At 39.3% G+C, this 24570-nt stretch overlaps 1 protein-coding gene across 4 annotated transcripts in view; it reads left to right on the top strand.

Moving 5' to 3' along the window:
* The window catches only part of GSAP (gamma-secretase activating protein), a 191581-nt gene that overhangs the window by 96861 nt on the left and 70150 nt on the right, over positions 1-24570 (top strand). For all 4 annotated transcript variants that reach the window (XM_082473471.1, XM_082473470.1, XM_082473469.1 and 1 more), the window contains 5 exons: positions 4882-8826; positions 18712-18788; positions 19776-19832; positions 22025-22094; positions 22403-22456. In XM_082473471.1, coding sequence (XP_082329597.1) covers positions 8718-8826; positions 18712-18788; positions 19776-19832; positions 22025-22094; positions 22403-22456 — 367 coding nt within the window. In that variant the 5' untranslated portion in view covers positions 4882-8717. The remainder of the gene's footprint in view (positions 1-4881; positions 8827-18711; positions 18789-19775; positions 19833-22024; positions 22095-22402; positions 22457-24570) is intronic.

Genomic DNA, 24570 nt, shown 5'->3' with positions numbered 1-24570 from the left:
GCACAGCACAGGGACTCAGCCATCCATATCCATGTATCAATTCTCCCCCAAACTCCCCTCCCATTCAGGCTGCCACATAACACTGAGCAGAATTTCCTGTGCTATACAGTAAGTCCTTGTTGGTTATCCATCTTAAATATAGCAGTGGGTACATGTTGATCCCAAACTCCCCCACTATCCATTCCCCCCACCCTTCGCCCCTGGTAACCATAAGTTCGGTCTCTAAGTCTATGAGGTTATCATTTTTGGGTAGTGATTTTATCCTATAATTTCTATTTGTGTCATTACTGATGTTGTTTAGTTTGATCCCTTGATTTAGGTGATATATTTGAGGCTTAATCTGTATTTTGTGGGGTGGTACTTGGAAACTAGCTAGACATCCTGTTCTGCATCATACTTTCTATATGTGTGTATTCCCATGGTTTTCTGTTTTATTTAATAGATTTGTTATATTAATTAAACAGGGAGGCCATTAGACTGAGGCGGATCTAATGCTGTGGCAGCCTGTGTAAGCAAACCAGAATCTAAGCCCGTATATGCCTCAAGATTATGAAATCAAAACCTGACAACCAATCACAAATAGCCAACCAGGTTCGAAGCTAGAGCCAATCAATAATTTCCTTATGTTACTTCTGCTTCTTCTCTATAAAGTTTTTTCCCTAGTGGAGTGCCCTTAATCACTTTTAGTTTGGCGTTGCCCAATTTCAAATGGATTTTTGTTCAGATAAACTCTTAAAATTTTAATGTGCCTTTTATCTTTTAACAATCTTTTATCTTTTCACAATCCTTTATTATAATTGTTCATTTTGATGCTCAAATTGTCCTATACTTGGCCAGTGGGGACCCCCTTCACACTGGCAGCTATGTCCTGACATGTCGCCAACATTCTTGAAGCACATTCTTGCTTTCTGGCACTAGGAGATGTTTCAGGCTCATCTTGTTCTTTCTCATGCCAGACAGTTTAACCGATATCGAGGGTATTGCTGCTCCCAGGCTTTCAATGGACAGAATTTGTGTATATGCATATACACATACATACATTTACATTACATCTACATTTCTATCTATCATCATCTCTCTATCTAATGAAAACTATAAGTTTACACCAATACTTCCAAGTCCAATCCAACACTATAGAGTTTACTTTAGCCTTTTTCTCTTTTCTTGTGACACCCTAGCCTGCCAGTGAGAAACATGACTCACATTATTCTTAATATATTTACTTAACTGATCAATCCACACGTAAATAGCCAATTTCCCATCTCTGTTCCCACCCCTGTGCAGATGCCCTCCCCAAGCCACTTGCAATTTGATACCCCATACTGAACAACCACCCTGCCTACCTGCCTAGCTTCCCTTGATTGGATTCCGACACCTCATGCTAGGTGACCCCCCCCAACACCCTCTTCACCCTGCTTGGGCTCTGAAGTACAAATTTTGGCCAACATCCTGCCCTCAACCCTAGCTGTACAGATGTTGTGCCCCACCTGATGGTTTCAGGATGGAATTGTTTGGGAACAGGAAGGGAAAGGGCAATGAAGGAGGAAGGGAAGAGAATAAGGGGAGAAAAGGAGGAAGGAGAAGAAGAAAGGGGAAAACAACATCTATGTTTAAATAAATCACAAGTAAGCCAATTGTTTCTGTTAAGATGATAGTTTAAATAAGAAGAGAAAACTCTAAGAAGCCACTTCAAAATGGAGTGTTTTCTGACTGAGATAGAATATAACAACATATTTTCCCCCTGGTCATTACAAGTAATACCAAAATCCAGGTATTAGACATGGCCACCCAACTTTCACATGATTATAAACTTCTTGGATGATCTTTTCGTATTTTTTTTATAAATGTATGTATGTATGTATTTATTTTTGGCTGTGTTGGGTCTTCGTTGCTGTGCACGGGCTTCTCACTGCAGTGGCTTCTCTTTGTTGCAGAGCACGGGCTCTAGGCACGTGGGCTTCAGTAGTTGTGGCTTCTGGCTCTAGAGCACAGGCTCAGTAGCTGTGGCGCACGGGTTCAGTTGCTCCGCGGCATGTGGGATCTTCGCAGACCAGGGATCGAGCCCATGTCCCCTGCATTGGCAGGCAGATTCTTAACCACTGCACCACCCGGGAAGTCCCTCTTTTCATATTTTGTACATCCCATTATTCTTCCTATTTTAGATAGAGTAATTCAACACAGTTAATATTTACTCATCTGCTAAACTTTAAAAGGAACTTGGGGAAGCATTCTTGGTGTCAGAAATGTTTAGCACCTTTCTGAACGTTTCACCCCAATTCTTCCCTATGCCCTGATTAAATCAGGTATAATTCCTTTAGAATGGATTCAAAATGTTGTCTAGCCCGTCTTGTTAAATGTCAGCCCTTTATCTCCCTTCTAATCATAGGGCTATTATTCTCTAGAACATTTCCTTAAAAGATCTATGTCAGTTTTCTTTTCAACAAACTGCAGGGAGAGTGCTCTCACACTAACATTTGTAAATGATAAGCAAGCATATTTAAACAGTTATTCTATCCATCACTGCTGCTAAACGGTGTCAGCTCTCCAAGAAAACATGTAAAAACAATATAAGACGTCCCTAAGCATACAGCCAACTACAACTACACAGGAAAAAAACTGCCACAAATTGTCAGCAAGATGTTCCTTAAAGCTTGAACAATAATTTTATTACCAAAATCAGAGTGAAGATAAAAAATTTCTAAAAATTTAAGCTAGTTTTTAAAATTAAAAAAATTAACATGTGGCTAAGGTTTTAAAAAAAAACTTCATCTAGTTACCTTTCCCAGAGATAACTATTGTTAACAGTTGAGACAGTCTTTAGAATTCCATTTGTAACTGGTAAGAAATAGGACTATATCTTTTGTCTATTTTTAAACATATCTAAATAAGATTCCTTTCTTAGATGGAGAAAGTGTGTTGGATGTCAATGTGCTTCACTTTCATTTTTAGGACAGAATTTCAAAATGACTGCAAAAACATCCTATCATAACAGAACTTGGAATTGATGATTTAGGGACATATGAATTATCCACCTTGAACATCTTGTGTATTTTTTAAAATTCTCTAGAAAGGCCACATCTTTTTTCATTTCCTATTGTGTGTATCTCTAATATTATTGCTGAAGCCTCATTAAGTAAAACACTGAAAAGTCTGAACACAGATAAAGAAGGAAACCCCTCTATTTTTAGGGTCACTGTGTTGTGATGTGCACAGAGTAGGTGTATTTTGGAACACTCTTGTACTCTCTCATTGTCTCCTGCATCTTGGAGTGAAATCTCTACTCTGCACCAAATCAACACAGGCTTGGAACTCAATAACTCAATCACAAACAAAGAAAGAAAACAACTCTTATTTAAAGCATATGGTAGCTAGAACATTGCTTCTCAAACTTTAACATGCATGTGAATCACTCAGGGGTCTTGTTAAAATGCAGATTATGATTCACTGCCTTGCTTTACCTCTTTTCTTGCCTGTGTTTGCATTCCTCTTTATAAAGTGTTAGCACTTTAATCTTCGTCCAGGCTCTGCTTTCTAGAAGTCCTGGGCTAAGATCCTTTTCATTTTCCTAAAATCTCCTCCCTTCAGTTTCTGATTTTATGTGGTCTGCTACTAGAACTTGTGGCCCATGGTCTGGTTCTAACTTATGGACTCAGTACTCACCCCCATTTTAGACTTCTCTCTGGACCTAGACCTTCAGTTCTGGGGTATCTCCACAGCTAACCCATCCAAGCCTATCCCCACCTGGCCCTCTCTGTGGTGAAAGTAAGGTAGCAATATACAGGTGGAAAGATCCTTGCATGAGGTAGCAGAACTTTGCTATTCAAAGTGTGAGCTGTGGACCACCAGCATTGGCATCACCTGGGAGCTTGTTAAAATGTAGACCCCAGCCTGCCGAATCAGAATCTACAGTTTAACAAGATCCTCAGGTGATTTGTGTGCTCATTAAAGTTGAGAATCCCCAACTTGGGGTGCTTTAAGCAGAAATAACTGAGAATCCAATCCAAACTAGCTTACATAATAAAGGAAATTTGTTGGCTCATGTAATTAAAAAGTCTGCTGATAGAATGAGTTTCAAGTGTGATCTGATCCAAAGGTTCTTAAGTTATCAGGGATCTGGAATTAACTTTTTGCTTATCTGGGTTTTTTCCCCCAAGCCTACTCCTTTAACATTATTTCATTTTATGTTAATAAGAACAATACAAAAATATAGGGCAATGTGTCCTAATGTGTTCAAAACCTATTATGATCGGAGCACTCTTTGGTGGAAGTTACCAAAATTCTGAAATGATAGGCCTTTAAAATTGAGAGCCTTGGCCTCAAGTAAAATAAAAGTCTGACTCAATTTTGTTTAAACAGTAGGGAAGTTTGTTATCTCTAATATCAGAAAGGCCAGAGGTAGGGCTGGCTTCAAGAATGACAGGCCAAGGCCCCCTTTCTCTGCAGTTTTCTGGGCCCTGCCCACTTCCATCTGTTGACTCCCTCTTCAGACTGGTAGCAGGATTGGTGAAGTTCCAGGAATCATATCCAGCCCTTGAAATATATAAAGGCTGAAAAGGACCTTCTTTTCCCATGTCTCCTTTTTTTAGGAATAGAGAAATCTTTCCCAGAAATACCATACTAGAGGTTTCCTTGCAACCCATTGTCCAGAATTGGATTTCATGCCATGGTAGAGGCCTCTAGCATCGGTTCTCCCCACTTTCTTTAGTAATATTATCCCAATTTTTATCTGGGCATATGACTAGTCATTTAAAAGACTCCTTGTAAATTATTTCCTTGTAAGTTTAAGTAAAAATGTTATGTAGAACCTGTGGGAAGTATTCTTAAAAGGAAGGCAGCATCCTCTTTTATCTCCCTTCTTCCATTTTGACTTTTGTAATGCAGACAAGATGGTTGAAGCTTTCACAGTCACCTTAGACCATGAGGACAAGGATATACTCAAAGAGCTGATAGAAGAAAAAGCTGGAAGAAGCCTGGATTCCTGATTTCAGAGACCTGCCCTTACAAGCACTGGACTACCTACCTCCAGATAGGTGAGAAAATAAAACCTGTGTGTTCAATTCATTGTTAATTTGGGTTTTCAATAACTTCTGGTGAACCTAATCCTGACCGATGCACATGCCCACTCCCAATCAGTCACTGGCAAGAGGAACTGTTAACACCTGACTGGGGGCAAATGGATGGGGGCTGTCATAATGATCACCACCGTAGATATTTACTTAAAAACATGTTAACTATATCTGCTAGAAATAGATTACTGTAGGGAAGCAGCATTCTTAATACCTACATAAGAAGTCACCTCATTGTAAGTGCTTTAGCATCTTAGTTACAAAACTTCAATTATTATTTCCTAGAAAGTTCAGAGGAACCTTACTCATGCACTATTTAGATTCTAATGGGTTTTTGGGTAACCTCTATTAATTTTAAGGAAAACATTCTCAGCTGTGCTTTCAAAGGATTAGCCTCCAAAATGCAAGGTTTGGTTTTTAGTTGATTCACTTCTACTTAATTTCAACCACATGAGTTTATTAATAAAAATGGTCTTTTAGCATATTTATTGCTCCACTGAATGCCAATTTCAAACCTAGTATTGATTTCGTTAGTCCTTAGATTCCTTGCAGTTTTAGAATTTTGGACTAGATTTGTTAAATAGGCCATTTTCTAACTCCTTCAGAATCAACTTGTATAGTTTCCCACTTCCAGACGTTCTTTCTTGGTTAGGAGAACCGAGTGGAACTTTTCATTTTAACATCTCTATGAGATAAACTATTTTCATTTACAAATGATTCATTCAACCCACATTTCCAATTCCTTTAGTTTCCTTCAACTCTAAAACTCAAGATGAAATCACAAAGAACCTAGACTATTTTGAGGAAACCATGTGATTCAAGTTCTGTGATTTCTCACTGTGGTCCCAGAATTCTACTCCAGTCGGGGTGTGGTATTTGGATAACTCGGAATCCTCAGGCTGTAAGGTAATTTGAGTCTTCTAAGTCAGTTCACTGGACATAATCAACACAAACACCAATAGCAGGAGACTTATGTTCTGATCCCAACATCGTGGTTAACTAGCTTTGCTACTTTAGACCAGACATTCATTTCACCATTTTGAGCCTGTGTCCTCATCTCTAAGATAAAGGTCTTGATTATAAAATCTTTAGGTCTCCAACTCTATGCTATGCTATGATTTTAAGGAAGATGATGGTTAATTCTTAAAATCCCCAAGAAATAGAAATATTTCTATTCTATTCAAAAGCCAGTTCCAGTGCTTAACGATTCTGAGGCAGCTTTCTTTTCTTTTCCCTTTTTTTTAAGGCAAATATTTAAAGTGTACAATGTGATGATTTGATATAAATATACATGGTGAAATGATTACCATGGTCAAGTTAACACATCCATCAATGAAGCAGCTTTTTAACTAAAGAAGATAGGACAGTTTCCAGTTCTGCCTTCTTTAGAGTTCAAGGATAATCCATCAGCATTCTTTTTCTGTTAATCTTTCACAAATTGTAAACCAGTAAGTCGCCATTCACTAGTCTTTTCCTTAGTGAATTATCTCCAAAGCTCAGCCATTCATATACTACCTTCATGGCTTTGGCCATGTCTTTCTGGTATCTTAGTTATTATTTCTTACCTTCTCTATGTTCTTTTTTACTTAAATTTATTTTGAAGGGAATTTTTATATAATTACTGCTTGATGAAGACTATAAAATCAGTCTCGCTTGGTCAAAATAGAGGTTAACTGAGAAAAAAATCAACAGAAACTCACTTAATTTTTAAAATAGGAAAGTGAAGACGTTTCTGTATGACAAAGGCAACCAGCTCCATTTGGTATGAAACATTCGTTGTAGTATCTCCCCATTATTTCAGTGGCCACCCTTCTTTGCACTAGCAATATCAGCAGCCTCAGTAAGCATTTCTGTTAAAGCTTCATGCACTTTACAGGTAGGATGATTTTCCTACGAATATGGTGGTGAGTAGTGGAGAGCTACCCGAAATCACCCACCACCGCAGCTGGAGAAACGTGTCTGTAGGGCGAAATCAAGAGTTTCTTTTACCTTTATTTAGAGAAGTTTTCAAATCTTAGCAAGCCTAAGAATCACCTGAGGCTCAGGCTGAAATGCACATTTCTGTGCCTTGCCCAGGTCTAGACTAGAGCCTAGGAGTCTGCATTGTAAAACAGAGGGTAGTTTTCAGACCGTCACTTTGAGAAACATGTGACACAGCACCCCTTAGTCCATACTGTATTGACTCACTCTTCAGTAACAGTGGAGCACCTTCTGGCTGCTCTGTTAGCCGCTGCAGAGGGGTGTGCAAGACTCAAGATTCAATTCACGGCTCCATGCAGTATTTGATTGTCAAATGAGGTGTACTAGCAACATCTCTCTAGAAGTTCAGGGTTAGGAAGGTCGCTAGGGGCTGAAGCTGTGAGAAAGCTTTGTGGATCCAGATTGGAAGGGTCTGGTGATTTTTTTCGGAGGCAAGTGGGTGGAATCAGAGGGTTCTGGAATCAGGCCAACCTGGAGCCGAATGTCTAGGTGAAAAGGCTGGAAGGGTGAGGTAAAGTATAGGCACTTTATCCTGCAGTCAGCTGTTACTCAAAGTCTTCTGCACGGGGCCATGAGGACAGCTTTGTTTTAGGGAGAGTAATAACTTGGCATTGACGTTCAGGATGGATTGGATCTGCAGTGCCAAAGGTACAGCAAGCGATACTGACGGTACACTCTCTAATGAAAAGAAACCTGAGTGGCAAGATTAAGAAAACACTGGACTTATTTATAGGTATGGGAATGAGACGGTGCCCCACACCACAGGTGCCCCTGGAAGGAGAACACTTTTAAAAGACTAAGTGCAGAGGAAATCTTCAACAATTCAGCTTCGGAATTGGGCGATTGGGATTGACATGTATACAGTGATGTGTATAAAATTGATGACTGATTAAAAACAAACAAAAAAAACCCAAAAAAACAATTCAGCTTCGTTGCAGCCAGTGTAGGGAGCCCCGTAAATAGGCAGAAGACCTGTCTGTGTTGAGCTGATTGACCCTTTCCAGTGTCTCCGAATCTCTGTTGAAATAGAATCATCTCACATACACCTCGCTGCTACTTTCTACTTAAGTACTACTAATAAAATACCACCACCCTGAAATTGGGTTGAATAGGCCCAAGCCACCGCCTGCTTCTGCCCCGGTGATGACTTTGAACCTTCTCAGGTGACCCAGCTAGTAATACCTATCTCTAGCCAACTGGTTTCTAAACTTTGCTGCACAGTGGACTCACCTGGGGATTAACAAACAAACAAACAAAAAAACCCAAAACGCCTATCGCCCACATGTCATATGCAGCATAGTTTGGAAACCATTGGTCCAGCAACATCTCCACACCTCTTTAAAAAACAAATCCTCCCTCCCTCTTTCCTCCGCCGCGAGGGTGCAAGCCGAGGGTTCGCGGCCGGGCTGGGTCTGCTCCCCCGCGCCCTCGTCGCCCCCCCTCCCTCATCCCCCCGCCGGCCCAGCGTGCGCAGCTCGAGGCTCACGTGCGCGGCGCGGGCCGGGCCGGGAGGAGGCGGTGCTGGGGCTTCTCCCGCTCGGCCGCGGCGGAACCGAAAGCGGCGGGCGGGGTAGAGGAAGGAGGGGCGGGCGCGGGGCGCGGTGGCGCGCGGAGGGCCGGGAATGCCCGCGGCGCAGGGCCCCAGAGCTGCCCGGTGGCCGCGTCCGGGCAATGGCCCTCCGTCTGGTCTCTGACTTCGATCTCGGGAAGGACGTGCTACCGTGGCTGCGGGCACAGCGGGCGGCGTTAGTGGCCGCTGGGGCCGGAGGCGGCGGCCCAGGTGCTGTAGGCGTGCGTCGGGGCGGGGTGGGGGGGTGGATGGAGGGGGCAGGCAGGGGCAGCGGAGGCGGGGGAGTCGGAGTCATTCATATCTAGGTGGTTCCTGGGCTGGGCCGGGGTGGTTGGTGGGCACCGGCCAGACGCGCAGCCTGTGCCCCCTGCCAACCTGTGAAGGTTGGTGCTGAAGGGGTGACCTTCCCCTCTTTGGAGTGTGGGCTTTGCCACCCTCACCCGGGGCCACTGGGTGAAGGGCGGAGGGACAGCCCCCGGGGCAAGGTGGGCAAGGTCTCGGTGGCGGAGTTGCACTGCCTGTTTTTTTTTTAACATCTTTATTGGAGTATAATTGCTTTACAATGGTGTGTTAGTTTCTGCTGTATAACAGTGAATCAGCTCTACGTGTACATATATACCGATATCCCCTCCCACCCTCCCTAGCCCATCCCTCTAGGTGGGCACTGCTTCTTCTAGCGAGTCCTCCAGCTTCTGGCTTAAGGGTTGCCCACAGTAAGTCACCTTCAGTAGGAAGGCTGGGACACTAGTGGTACCCTCGGCATCATCTCATCAGAGCAGGGCGTGGAGGAGCAGCTGCCCAGACTGCGCAACTCCTCCGGCACAAGGCTGCAGGGTGTGGGAGAGGGTGGTTCTCTATGCTTTATTCATATCTCACCTGCCTAAAAAGATTCATCACCCGGGTAGGAGTTCTACCAAGACTAGAGGCTCCTGGAAGTTCTCGCGTTATGAGAAAGACAAGATGAATCATGGCCACCAGGAAAACCACCGTATAAATACTTAACAGGTGCACAGTTTGTCCCCACGTTTGTGAGACGTGTTTCTGGGTGAACAGTATCCGTGATTTAGGGGACATGCCACTTCGGATGTGAAGTGCGAGAGGGTAGGGGTCTGCTTTCAGGTTGTGAGCAATGAACTGAGAGCCCACTGTTTTCCAAAGCATCAAGCCCGTCACCACCAACCCAGAGACCACCTGTGCCGGCCAGCAAGAGGCGTGAGACCAAGTGATCCTCGGGTGTCCTGCCCAACTTCCTCAGGGTGAATTGGAATACATTCTGGGCAGTTGAGGCTTTGGTTTTCATCTGTCTCAAAAATCCTTTGTTTTGATTTTGATAAGGGAGTGGAAAGTGACTTTCGAGCCTTTCCAGCATTGATCAATCAAAACTTTAAAGAAGGGGAACTCTGTGATTTCCCAGGTTGTTTTTTAAGAAGAAACGTTTGCTGTAAATAATGTTGCATCTTCAGGGCTTAGGTTCAGGTTCAAAGAAATGATACCCTGGATCCCAGTTGTGCACAGGAGCTAGCCACTTCTGTGTGTTTACCTCTTTTTTTTCCCCCTCTGGTTTTCCTTAAACACTTAGACTTGCTGGAGGGCATTTTTTGGAGAGGTCCATCAAATTACCCGTATCTACAACTCCTTTCCCCTTATCGCTGGAGAAAGTTTTCTATCCTATGGCTTTAGCAGAATATTTGTAGGGTTCCTTGTCCTGGCATGTTGGTTGTTGGTTCCAAATAGGGAGTCATGTTTGTCTAGCTCAAGGCTCCAGTTTGACTAGTGAGTTTGACAAACGACTAGTGTCATTATTAGTAAAGCTTCACTTTTGGGGGAAATTTTTTAGAAGTCTTCTAAATGTCTAAAGAGCTTTTGAAGGTTTATGCTTTCCACCACAAAGTGGTCCTTCCTCTGGACCTCCACCTTATATAGCTAAGTGGCAGGTGTCTGAAAATGAGAAGTTAGATGAAGTGTGAAATGCCACAGCCTTATGTTTCAGTAATGTGTGTTGTGATTGAAAAGCTATGTGTGAGCCAGTTAGATTTTGGCTTCCTTGTGTCTTTCACTCATCTATGAAGACATATAAACTTGTGTGTTGACATTTCTCCGAACAGCAGATACCCCTGGGTCCTCAGAAACTAAACTTCCTAGAAATACCAGATTTTTCTGATATTGGTAGTATTTTGCTCCTGCAGAGCACCTTGGCAAGATATTAGCCCTATTATACTAAAAGAAATTGTTATTTCTGAAAATCACCAGTGGGTGGTAGCTCAAAAAAACCACAAGTTAATTATTCTGCTGCTGTAATTTGTAGCACTGGCAGGGGAATGTGGGATTCTATTTTATTTCTAGCACAGCTATTACTCCACACATTTGTGCAAATTATTTTCCTTTCAAAGTCTCGGCTTTTCAAATGTAAATTATGAATAATTATACCATTGTAAAGTCTCCTCTCTGCACACTTGCTCTCTAAATTTGAAGCTTTAATATTTTTCCATCAACAAATACAATTGAAGATTTCTTAGTGGTGTTAAGTAGTACTCCTGATGTATGACATATTTCTGGCAAAATAGCCACAGAGCTGGGCTAAGTCAGCCAGGACAGAAATTCAGTGCATATATGATAGCATTTTAGTCAAAAAGGGGTTAAGAAGTAAGGAGACCAGATTTGGTTACTGCATGTGTTTCTTGTTCTAGGTTGAACTTTGGGAAAATTATTTCTCCTGAAATAAAGGAAGAAAATATTTGTTCTTTAAAAAATTAAAACAGTAATAAAAGAATATTTTAAAAGAATATTTTTAACACATCTAAGCTATAAATAATAAAGCTATAAATAAAAAAAATAATATTATTATTAAAATAATAAAGCTATAAATAATAAAAAAAAGCAACACTGTGTACCCACCTTAAAAATAGAACAATATCAAGACTTGTGTAGGCTCTTTGTCTCCCTATTTGATCCTGTCTCTCTCTGTATCCCTCATCTGTAAGTTGTTACCTATAACCGTTTAAACATTTATATTTTAACATTTCTTTGATCCTATTTGTAGTTTTAACCCATATGTATATCTCCCTCAGCAAAATATCATTTCATTTTGCTTGTTTGTGAACTTTAAGTAAATGAAATAATGCTATATGTATTCTTTTCATTTTTTTTCTTCTCAGTAGTGTAAGATTTATCCATGTTGACTGCTGTAGGTCGTTAATTTTCACTGCTGTATAGTATTCCATCTGTGTGACTATACAACACTATGGTGGACATGGAGATGCAGTGTTTAGATCTTCCTATCAAGAAAGGGCTTGTCCCAGGTGCTGTAAGTGTGGGCAGCAGATAGCCCTCAGCTGTCAGCCCCTTCAGGGATGGCCTCAGCAGAGGGTTGCATCACCCAACTTTATGCCCCTTTAGTTTAGGTATGGCCTTCTTTAATGAGAGGGTGAGGTGGGGTATAAAGGCCTGGGCATTTTGACTCACATGGGACAACTCTGACAATTCATTTCAGTTCTAGAGCTTCCCCGATGGAGGACCCCAAGGTCACCTGAGGCCACTGGGCCTTCATTATAACTTGACTTCTTCCCCAGCCTGGTCCTGCTTCCTTCTCCTTCCTGCTACAGGTGTTAATCCCACTTTAGTAAGCACTCCCTAGTAAATACCCTGCATACTAAACTGTCTCAGGATGTTTCCTAGGGAACCCAACTTATCTTTTTCCCAACAGTGACATTTGGGAGGTTTCTGGTGTTTGTTGTTACAGTCTATGCTTTTACTAACCTGGAGCACACTTTACATGTTTCTCTAGGATGGATGTCTGACAGTAGAGTTGCTGAGTCACAGGCTATGCACGTCTTCACTTTTCCTGGGTAGTGCCAAATTGTTTTCTAAAGTACTTGTACTTACTAACTACCCCATTTGTGGTATAGAAATGTTTTTGGTACTCTGTATCTTCACAAGCTCTTGATTTTTCCAGATTTTAAATTTCTTGTCAAACTGGTGGGTCTAAACGTTACTTCATTGTGGTTTGAGGTTGAACATCTCTATATACTTACTGGCTATTTGAGTTTCCCCTTCTATGGGATGTTGGTTCATCCTTTTGTCCATTTGTCTATTGTGGGTTTTTTTTATATTGATTTTAAGGCATTCTTCATTGAGGATTCTAGTCCTTTGTTCATCATATATGTTGCAGATATCTTCCCTCAATCTCTTGGTTTTTTCAGTTTGTGATTACCCTTGATAAACAAGAGTTCTTGATTATAATGTAGTCTAATTTATGAGTCTTTTCCTTTATGGTTTGTGCTTTTTGGATATTTTAAAGAAATTTAGAAGCCATGAAGACATTTTTATATTAACTTCTAAAAGCTTTAAAGCTTTTTTCTTTGAATTTTGTTATCTTTTTAATCCATCTGGAATTTATTTTTGTAATATGTAGGAATCAAATAGGGGGACACCAGAACCTTCAAAAGTAGTCCTGATATTTGCTATTTTTAAGCTGGGTGGTGGTTACATGATTTTGTTCTGTTATTATTTATAGCTTACAGGTGTTAAAATATTCTTTTGTAAATTGCATTGTTTTTCTGTGTTAATAGCTAGTAGTTCTGGTGTCACTAATCAAATAGCCCTACCTTTTCTCACTGACAGCAAAACCACTTCCTTCACACATCGAGTTTCCATATGTGTGTGAGTCTCCTTTTCTGGGCTTTTAATTTTGTTCCATTGGCCAATGTTAGATGAAGACATCTTAGTAACTATCTTTTTGTTAATTCTTGATAACTGGCAGAGTAAGTCTTCTCACATCAGTCGTCTTCAGGATCATCTTGGCTATTCTATGCTCCTTGTTCTTACATATATATTTTGGAATCAGCCAGTTAGATTTCACCAAAAAGTCTGTTGGATTTTTGATTTGAGTTGCATTGACTCTATGGATCAGCTTGGGGAGAATTGGTGTCTTTACAATATTAAATCTTCCCAACTATGAACAAAGTATAGCTTGTTGTTTATTTAGAGCCCCTTTATGATTCTTAACAAGTCTTAGAATTTTCTCCATGAAGGTTTTTGCCAGATTTATTCCTGGGTTGTTATTATTTTTTGTTGCTTTCATAAATAGCACATTTAAAAACATTATAGGTTCTAACTATTACTGGTATGTAGCAATATAATAGATTTTATATATTAATTTTTCTATCTAATGCTTAATCCCCTCTTGGGATGTATCATATCTTCAGGAAACTAAGAAAAAGTCTCCGGTATGTAAATTTTCTAAGGTTTAAATGTCATGTATATTTAAGACCAGAAATAATGTAGGTTTTCTTGCCTATATCTCCTTGCCTGCTTCAATTAGTATTAGATTTATGAATTTATTAGAATTTATTAATGTTCCAGATTGATTAATCTTTCAAATATTGTATTTATTCATTTTTTCCAGGGAAGTGATATATTTTATCAGTTAACTGACTCAAGAGTGATGCTTTTATTGTTGCCTCCTAGATACCCCCAGACAGATTTGGGGGCCAGAGGATTGGCTTAGTCACATTGTTTTTGTTTATTGTTTCACTCTTCTCTTGCCACTGTCCTTCCTTTTCACTTTTCCTTCCCCTACCTTCCTAGTCTCCTTTTCTAATTCTCTTCTCTCTTTATTGCTTAACTAATCACCCCTTCCTTGATTTTTCTCATTTTATTCAGAATATGAAATATAAATCATATAATAATGTTTACTTCATATGTTTAGAAATTATAATATCTGGTCCTGTTGAGCAGGAGGATTTATGTGAATTATTTACAGAATAGAAATGTCATAGGATAATTATATCTTAGCACTCCTTGATCTCTGTTTTAGGAACTAGTTCAAATTTTTGTATAAGGCTGTGAGACTCCCCCCACCCCCATAGTCATTGGAAAGAAAAGGAATACTTTGATTTTTGTCTCATAGCAGTTGGAAACCAAATTTACATATTTGACAGACATCTTCTTTTAAAGTGAAATCACTCGTGTTTGGCAAAGAATACATTGAAGTGGACGAGACTTATCTGGCAAACGAGCTTTTTTTTTTTTTTTACAAATTTACCCTAAAGTTTATTTGAAAAGATAAAAGGATGAGAATAGCCATGAAAGAAGAGTAATCACAGAGGACTTGACCACCAAATATTAAAAACATTATAAAGCTGTAATCAAAGCAACGTGGCATTGACTTAATAATATGTAGACAGGTCAATGGAACAGGAATAGGTAGTTCAGAAATATACATAGGGGTTTACTACATTATAAGTGTGGCATTTCAGAAAAAACAGATAATTCAATAAATGGCATTTGAACAACTGGGTAACCATTTGTAAACAAAGTATAATGACAAATGTTATACTGTATACGTATGAGTTTAAATACATAAATAAATTTTAGTTGGATCAAATATATAATTAAAAAAATAAAAACACAAAAATTGTAGAAAAATATATACCAAACATTTATATAATCTCAGGGTAGGAAAGACAATTCTGTGCATGACATCAAAGATAGAAACTGTAAATGAAAATATTTATGTGGTTTTTTTTGAATTTTATTTATTTATTTTTAATACAGCAGGTTCTTATTAGTTATCTGTTTTATACATATTAGTGTATATATGTCAATCCCAATCTCCCAGTTCATCCCACCACCAGCTCCCCACCCCCACTGCTGCTTTCCCCCCTTGGTGTCCATACGTTTGTTCTCTACATCTGTGTCTCTATTTCTGCCTTGTGAACTGGTTCATCTGTACCATTTTTCTAGATTCCACATATATGCGTTAATATATATTTGTTTTTTTCTTTCTGACTTACTTCACTCTCTATGACAGCCTCTAGGTCCATCTCTACAAATGACCCAATTTTGTTCCTTTTTATGGCTAATAGTCCATTGTATATATATACCACATCTTCTTTATCCATTCATCTGTTAGTGGGCATTTAGGTTGCTTCCATGACCTGGCTATTGTAAATAGTGCTTCAGTGGACACTGGGGTGGCAAACCAGCTTTAAGTTTACATGAGCTGTGACTTACCAACACCTTTAATATCTAGGTACTCTCCATTTTTTTAGTAGGTTTACTTATGCAAGTATTTATCAGAATGCTACATTTTTCCTTCATGAACTCTGATTTCACTGAACTGTAAAATTAAACCACATTTCCTCATTTGAAGTTGCTAAACTTCCTCCTCTGGACTTTCCAGTGTTGAACTAGTGGAAGAAGAGTCAGAATGAATAAGCAAAGAGGTTATTGAATAAGTCTTTTAAAAGGGTGTGTCTAAAACATGAGCAACTAATCCGGAGAGGAAGGGCTGATGGGTTTATAGTGTGTGGTTGAGACACTGGTCTCTGGCTTACCAACATTGCTAAATTTATCAAATGCAAATATCCTTCAGATGAGAACCACGTACTTAACTGCAGGATTATTTAAGACTGCAATTCTTACTCCCTAACAGACCCATGAAGGCATTATTTTTATTATTTCTTTCTACTCTGGTTACATTATAAGCAGGTCCTAGTTATGCTATCTAATGAATATTGTTTAATGTATATTATTTATAAATATGTAGTTCAGTGGTTCCCAGCCCTGGCTGCACATTAGAATAACAAGGGAAACTTAAAAATACACACACCAGAGAGTAGGCCCCTCACCAGCTCAAAAAAATTAGGATATTTGGGGCAGGGCTTGGGCATCCATGTTCTTTTAAAATCTCCCCTGATGATTCTAACACAACCAGCATTGAGAACCATTGATTTAATGGAATAAGCATATATCATGTGTTGTAATCTGCACTTGTTGGAGAATTTTTTTTCTCTTAAAATTTTAGTGATTTGGAAATAGATGTGCTTTTGCAAGGAAATTGGATTTTCTTAGCAAGCGTCTTGTAAAGAAGTTTCTTATCTTAGTTGAAACCTTTTAAGTGTACTTTTGAGAAGGTCTCTTCCAGCATCCTTATAATCTTGAAAGAAAAAAAAAAACTTCTCAAAATATTGACACATTGCATTCCAGGAGTTTTGAGTCATGTGCAGGATGAAAAGAAACTCACTGAAATTCTCTTTAGATGCCTGCAAAATCTACCTTAAAGGATTTTTCAGTAATTATCCGTTTTCCCATTGTGAGTATGATACAGGAAACTTAGTTCATTCTGTTTACCTTTTCCTAGGCTTGAAATTAGTCTGTGCCACTTTTTCAATATATGATATTGGCCAAATATCTTAACTTCATTGAAACTCAGTTGTTTTACCCATACAATGGGCTTGTAGTACCTTACACAGTGTGATTGAGATAGCAATGAGAACTTTGTAAATTATGAAGTGCTGTTCAGCAGTAAGCTAATTGAATCATACTATTATCCTAAGAGACCAAGTGATTATTCTTATTTTTTTAATCATTGAGAATGATGTGTCTGATACCTCAATATACATTGAAAGGTGTATATACCCATGTATAAGCAACACTTGCCCCTGTCTTTGCCCTGCCCCCTGAAGAGCCAGGCAGCTTCTTCTTGTGAGGAGTTGGCAAGAGAGATCTCAGGATGATTCCTAAGTTCTCAGTGAACCATCTCTAAATGTTTTCCACTCCCAGCTCCAGTGCAGGGGTTGAGCTCACCAATTATCCTGATTTTGTGTCTTGACTTTTCCTTTTTAATCAGGAATACAAACTGAAATTTGCTCTGATTTATAGGATATTTTGCATATGTTTTGTCTGAATATTGGAATTTGTCATAAGCAACATAATATTTTAGCATCTAATAACACTATTCTTGTGTGGGGAAAATGAGTCAAGTTTAAGCAATTTAATTTTGAAGAAACTGGGGAAATATACTTTTCTTCCCAATTAATGATGATAATTATCAATGCTGTTTCTAACCAGTGTTTAAATCCTTTAACTGTAGAAATCGGAGGAATATCCTAAAATTTTAGAAGAAAAATGATGGTCAGTTAACTTACAAGTTAAATGTTTTATGTAAAAAATCTTTATATGCTTCATCAAATTTGGCCTTCATACCGAAAAGTACATAAATCACAAGTGCACAACTCAGTTAATTTTCACAAAGTGAGGCACACCCATGGAACTAGCACTCAGAGCCGGAAGGAGAAAATTAATAGAACCCCAAAGGTCCCCTTCATACTCCTTTCCAGCAATCACTCATCTAGCACAATAGATTCTTTTTGCCAGGTTTTGAAACTTGTGTGTAAATTAAATCATACAGTTTGTACCTTTTTTGGGAGGGGTGAGTATGTGGGCTTCTTGTACTCATTTATGGTGTATGTTATAGCAAGTTAATTCATTTTTATTGTTGTATAATATTCCATTGTTTGAATATACCACAGTTTATTCATTCTTTGCTTGATGGGTATTTTGGGTTTCCAGTTTTGACTATTATGAACCATAGTGCTATATTTATTTATTTTTGGCTGCTTTGGGTCTTTGTTGCCATGCGCAGGCTTTCTCTAGTTGCAGCGAGCGGGGGCTACTCTTTGTTACAGTGTGTGGGCTTCTCACTGCAGTGGCTTCTCTTGTTGTGGAGCACATGCTCTAAGCATGCGGGCTTCTGTAGTTGTGGCACGCGGGCTCAGTAGTTTTGGCTCACGGGCTCTAGAACGCAGGCTCAGTAGTTGTGACGCATGGGCATAGTTGCCCTGTGGCATGTGGGATCTTCCCGGACCAGGGCTTGAACCTGTGTCCCCTACATTGGCAGACGGATTCTTAACCACTGTGCCACCACGGAAGTCTCTGAACCATACTGCTGTAGATGTCATATGTGTTATTTGCCCCAATATGTGTATACTTCTTATGAGATATATGTACAAGGGCAATTTTTGAGCCATATATATTCAGCTTCAGTAGATTCTGCCGGTTTTTTCCAGTGTGTACACTTTCATTAGCAAGGCTCCCTTGAGGTAGTTCCTAATCACTGCTCCTTTCCTCTTCCCTAAAGGTCATTACTAGTCTGATCTCTAATAAAATAGATTAGCTTTGCTTGTTTTTAAACTCTATATAATGGAATGATCAGTATTCTTTTGTATTTGGCTTTTCACTAATATTGTATTTGTTAGATATGTTTTTAAACGTCTTCTGCTAAGTATTAACTTGCTATTATTATTGTTTCAGGTGTTTTAGAAAACAATTATGAGAGCTTACGTGTACTAAATGTTGAAAGAAATGGAAATATTATTTATACCTATAAGGTATGCCTATATTCTTTTTTTAAATTGTGGTAAAATATACATAACATAAAATATACCATTTTAACCATTTCTTTTTTTTACAGAGTTTTATGCTGTATATTACTGAGGGGTAGTGAATAAGACCTGTTGGCATTTAACCTTTAACATATGACTTTTTTTATTTTGTGAGATTGAGTAGGGTAATTGAAATTCAGTCTTATGAAATGTTTTCTCTTTTTTAAATAAAAAACTACACAGTGTCTGACACAGCGCTCAAATGTTTTGAATAGATGAACGGTTTCATTTTCTAGAGGAAAAATGCCAAATAAAAGATGTTTAAACCTAATTAATGTTAAATTTTTATCTTCGAGAAAATATTAAATATTATTACTGTACATCATCTTTTCAAACTTATATATGCTCAGACTTTTGAGGTATTATTATTTGACAGTGTGTTTTCAATATTAATTGTTCTAAGGAAAGAAAATTTAACTTTACAGATAACTTTACCGTAGTAGTGAAACGTGGAAGAATAATAACAGTGGTCAGTTTGCTTTGCACAGTTGTATTACTATACTTTTTTTTCTTTTTGCTTAAAAAAAGTTATTTTAAGTTGTATCTATGAGGATGCTGCATTCAAGGAGTTGTACGATTCAAAAAGTTTTACTTATAAGAATATCAGGGACTTGTTCTAGCCACTTTCAGTGACCATCATATATATTCTCTTACAGAAATAAATGGAAGTACAAAAAAATTCGCTCCTTCACCATGCTCAGTCCTAGTAGACAGGGTCCCCCAGACTCACTGAGCTGTACATTCTTATTCCCTTTCACTCTTTGATCCATATGACCAGCAGAAACAGGTTCAGTCCCTCTCTGACGTGCACAGCAGGCTACCTTTAGAGTGCTTGTTGCTAATACTGGTTGAATTACTGCAGGTTTCTTTTAAAACTAGTAACTTCCTAAACAATGACATTTAATTAACATCTAGTTAATTTTTTCTTTTCAGGATGATAAGGGAAATGTCTTCTTTGGATTGTATGATTACCAAACCAAACAAAATGAGGTAAAAATCACCATAGATTATAGTTACTTATTGGTTACTTTACTGCTTTTAAAGTTTTCCTTCTTTCTAGATACAACTTCTTATTTCATTTTATTTTCTAAAAATTTAGTTTATATTTCTTTGCCTTCCTTCTCTTCTCCCTTTACCATTATCTTAAAAAAAAAAATAAGTGTAAGGACTCCTGGAACAGAACGTCACCTGGTCTCTTAGTCCTTTGAGATTTAAGCCAAGTTGGCTCAAACCAATTATCCAATGTTCTATAGGAATGTAGGAAGTCCAACGCCCTCCCCAGGATTTGTGTGCTCCCAGAAGCTTAGGATCTCATAATGACCTCTGGCTCTGAGTTCTGCTTCTGCTTAACCTTCACTGTTCTTGCTTCTCATTACTTCTCAAAGATCCAGGTTTAGAACCAGCCTCCTTTTCTTAATCTTTCCTCAAACCACTCACGTAAGACATTGGTTAATGTGACAGGCGTGTCAAATTCTTGAGGCAAATGGGAGAGAGTCACTTTGTGCCTGCATAAAAACAATTTACCAGGGACTTGCCTGGTGGCGCAGTGGTTGGGAATCTGCCCGCCAGTGCGGGGGACGCGGGTTCGAGCCCTGGCCCGGGAGGATCCCACATGCTGCGGAGCAGCTAGGCCCCTGTTCCACAACTGCTGAGCAGCCCCCGCTCTCCACAACTGGAGGGGGCCCGCGCGCAGCGGCGAAGACCCAGTGCCGCCAAAAATAAATAAATAAAAATAAATTAAAAAAAAAACAAAACAAAACAATTTACCAATATTGAGGGACTAAGAAGTCTATAAATGGACACTGGCACAGAAGGCACTCCAAAACACATTATTACATGAAAAAAGCAAGTTGCCAGAATAACACATTCCATTTATGTTTAAAAAACTTGCAAGAAAAATATATATGTGCATAAATATATATTAAAAACTCATTTTGAATGATCTGGAAGGCTACAGAACAAATTACAAACATGTTTCCTTTTCAGAGGAAATTGGAATTGGGTGAGTGTTATGGAGAACGTAGACATTTTATTTGGTAGTGTTTGCATATTTTAAACGCTGAGACTCTCCTTGTGTGTTATCTATTATTTAAAAGGATAAAACACTAAAAACTTAAGTATATACATTCATGACTCTTCTTACGTATAAATAATAATCCCTCAGTTAGAGCAAGAGTCAAAGGAAACCAAAATTTCTCACATGAATTCAGAGCCTTCTTATTAACTCAAAGTTCCCTTTTCCTGACTTTTCAACATTTTCTATCAACTTCTGGCCACTGGATTCTAGTATGTTCTCAGTGGTTCTTTAGTCTGCAGGTACTAATTACCTTCGTAATAGTTCTGCAGTCACTGTTTCTCTTAGCCTGCACTCTCCTGAAGTCTAAGGCTCTATCTTTCCTTATCCTCTAATTGTATTTTAAGAGAGTTTACTTAATATAACTGTGATTGGCTCCAGTTCCTCAATCTGCACCTCACATCCTCCTTCAGCATGACCATTTTAATTTTCTTTACTATTCCGGGAAATGGAATCTTGCAACAATCAAACAGCAAGAAAATAAAAATAAAGATTAAATAAAAAAGAAGACTGCTTTGCCAATGTTCTAAATATGGGAGTCCTTTAGGGGATGCACTTGTGGCAGTCTCTTAGACATAGTTAATGATGTCATAGTCATGTCATTTGATTAGTGTTACTTGCCTCAATAATCGTAATAGCTAACACTTGAGTATTTATTATGTGTGGCAGACATTGTAGTAAGTACTTTCACGTGGATTATCTAACACACCACTTCTAAGGATCTCCTGAGATAGGTAGTGTTATGATTCCTGTTTTACTGATGGGAAGATAGAGAGGTTGAATAACTCATCTAAAGTCACACAAGCTAGCAAGTGGCAGAGTTAGGATTTGAACCTGGGTCTAGCTTGGCTCCAAGTCCTATACTCTTAACCACTATACTATGTCGTCTCATGGTTAAGTTTCAGTGCCAAAGATGGCCTACAATAGCAAACATTTTTCTTAAAAAATAATCTGAAACTTCTCAGTATGGATAAACTGGTTCACAGGTGGTTCTTTAATAAAATGCTTTGCCACAATGATACTTGCTAGAGAGCTGAATGGGAATTGCATTCATGAAATTGTTGTTTAACATGAAACTCCAAATTGAAAAATACTTCTGTTTTAATAGCATCTCTATACATTTGAGAAAGACTTGCAAGTTGTCAGTTGCTCAGTCAACAGGGAGAGAACTTTGTTGGGTAAGTTGAACTCTTTCATTGCTACAAGTCAAGAACTAAACTACATTTTTTTAGTTTCAAAGTATTGAATTTTTGCAATATTTGATCATTCTATAACAATGATTTTCTGGGAGAAGATGCACTTGGGAGATTAGGTTTGAAATAAAGAATCTGTAGAGTCTGTCTACGAAAAAGAATACTTTGTATTTCACCTTAATCATCCACTGGCAGCTTTGAGCCCTCACTTATTTTGGGTATAAAATGTTAAACTTTAACAAGCCACTGTATGGATCATTTGCTAATGGATTATTTTTTTCTTTTTCCATTAGCCACAAGTTTAGTTCAAGCTGCTAAAGAAGGAAGAAGGAATGAGCTTCAACCAGGTAATGAAATCACAGTTTTTAGTACTTGTTGAGAGATGAAGATTTCTTGAACTACTAAGTCAAATTGCAAACATTTTTACAAATAGCTTTATCTCAGAATAAAAAGGCAAAGGTCATGTCAAGCATGAAAAAGAGGTTTCTTTACATTTTTTCCAAGTAAACAAAGTACAGAAAATAATATAACAGTGAATAACAGAAATATTAAAAAGGCAGTTAGCATCTGTAGACTGAACATGGAGAACACACTAGAAACCCTACAGGCAGAAGCTGGTACAAAAGGTTGGGAAGACGTTAGTATTGCTTGGAGAATGCCATTTTATCCTGTTATCTGGTGAACTTCTAAGCAACACATATTGCATTATGAATAGTCTACCAATTCTAAATAAAAATCAGTTCTACTCATTTACCAAGGCCCACTTCATAGTTGATTACTTATATGATTCCCTCCCTCACTTCCTTTTAACATTTTTTATCATCCATCTGTCCAGAACTCAACAAATATGGAGTGCCTGCAGTGGGTCAGGCCCAATGCACAGTGCTGGGGATACAATGGATGCAGGAGAGGAGTGGCAATTGCCCACACGGCGAGCTATAGGGTCTAGTGGTAGGCAGGGTGCCCCATGAGGCATGTGTCCCATCTCCAAAGTTGGGCAATAAGCCTAGTGGGACCAGCTTTTCAATTTATCAAGAGAAGTATGGACTTTTATGTAAAATTTTAATTTTTAAATGTTGGCCCAGATATTTTTTTTTTAAATAAATAAATTTATTTATTTATTTTTGGCTGCGTTAGGTCTTTGTTGCTACGCATGGGCTTTCTCTAGTTGCGGTGGGTGGAGGCTACTCTTCGTTGAGGTGCATGGGCTTCTCACTGAGGTGGCTTCTCCTGTTGCGGAGCACGGGCTCTAGGCTTGTGGGCTCCACAGCGCAGGCTCAGTAGTTGTGGTGCACAGGCTTAGTTGCTCCACGGCATGTGGGATCTTCCCGGACCAGGGCTCGAACGCGTGTCCCTTGCATTGGCAGGCGGATTGTTAACCACTTTGCCACCAGGGAAGTCCCAGCCCAGATATTTAAAAAAAAATTCTCTTCAGGCAATGATAACCACCTGTGGCTGGATCCAGCCTGTGGACTACCATTTTTCAACCTCTGGTCAGGTAGATCGCATGTCAGTCTCTTTCTATTCCTCTCCTGCAGTGCTTTCCATCTCTTCTGTTTGTTTGGCACTTAAGCTCCTTCTTTTGTTAGCAGAGTTCCCACTCGGACGTATTTTCCTGCAGTTATGTGTGATGGAAAAACCCTTTATAAATACTTTCCAATGAGGCTTATGAGGCAGTCCTGGACTCCCACAGAGCCAGCTTAGAGTGTCAAGGGAACCAGAACTGAGTCTGGATGGGACCTTCTCAGGGACCTCAGCAGAACAGTTTAGGAGAGATGTTGGTGGGCAGAAGGCTTTCCCTGAAATCTCATCATTGTTTTACTCATCCCAACCTTCCCTCCTGCCATGTTATACTGAGAACCTCAGCAGTCCTCTTCCCTCTTCTGTGTCATGTCCTCTTTTGTTTTTTTTTTTGGCTGTGTTGGGTCTTCGTTGTTGCATGTGGGCTTTCTCTAGTTGCGGCGAGCAGGGGCTACTATTCGTTGTAGGGCGCGGGCTTCTCATTGCGGTGGCTTCTCTTGTTGCAGAGCACGGGCTCTAGGCTCCCAGGCTTCAGTAGTTGTGGCTCTTGGGCTCTAGAGCGCAGACTCAGTAGTTGTGGCTCACGGGCTTAGTTGCTCCGTGGCATGTGGCATCTTCCCGGACCAGGGCTCGGACCCGTGTCCCTTGCATTGGCAGATGGATTCTTAACCACTGCGCCACCAGGGAAGTCCCTCATGTCCTCCTCTTAGCATCCTCTGCTCCTCTTAGAATTAGGTGCAGTGCTTAATTCAGAGATGACGGAAATGGACTAGCTGAAGCAAGATAGGTTCTAAAACATTGGTGTTCTGACTCCTAAAACAAGGGAATGGATGTGAGCCTGATCTCCTGGGCTAATAGTTGCTTGTGTTCATCCCAATTATGAGCCTAGGCATCTGTACAGAACCTTGGATTAGCTCCCTGTGCCTCCCAGTTCTTTTTG

Source organism: Balaenoptera physalus, assembly GCF_965194825.1.
Source record: "Balaenoptera physalus genome assembly, chromosome: 8".
Classification (NCBI taxonomy): Eukaryota; Metazoa; Chordata; class Mammalia; order Artiodactyla; family Balaenopteridae; genus Balaenoptera; species Balaenoptera physalus.
The sequence above is the reverse complement of the archived record's forward strand: the minus strand, read 5'-3'. Positions and strand labels throughout refer to the sequence as shown.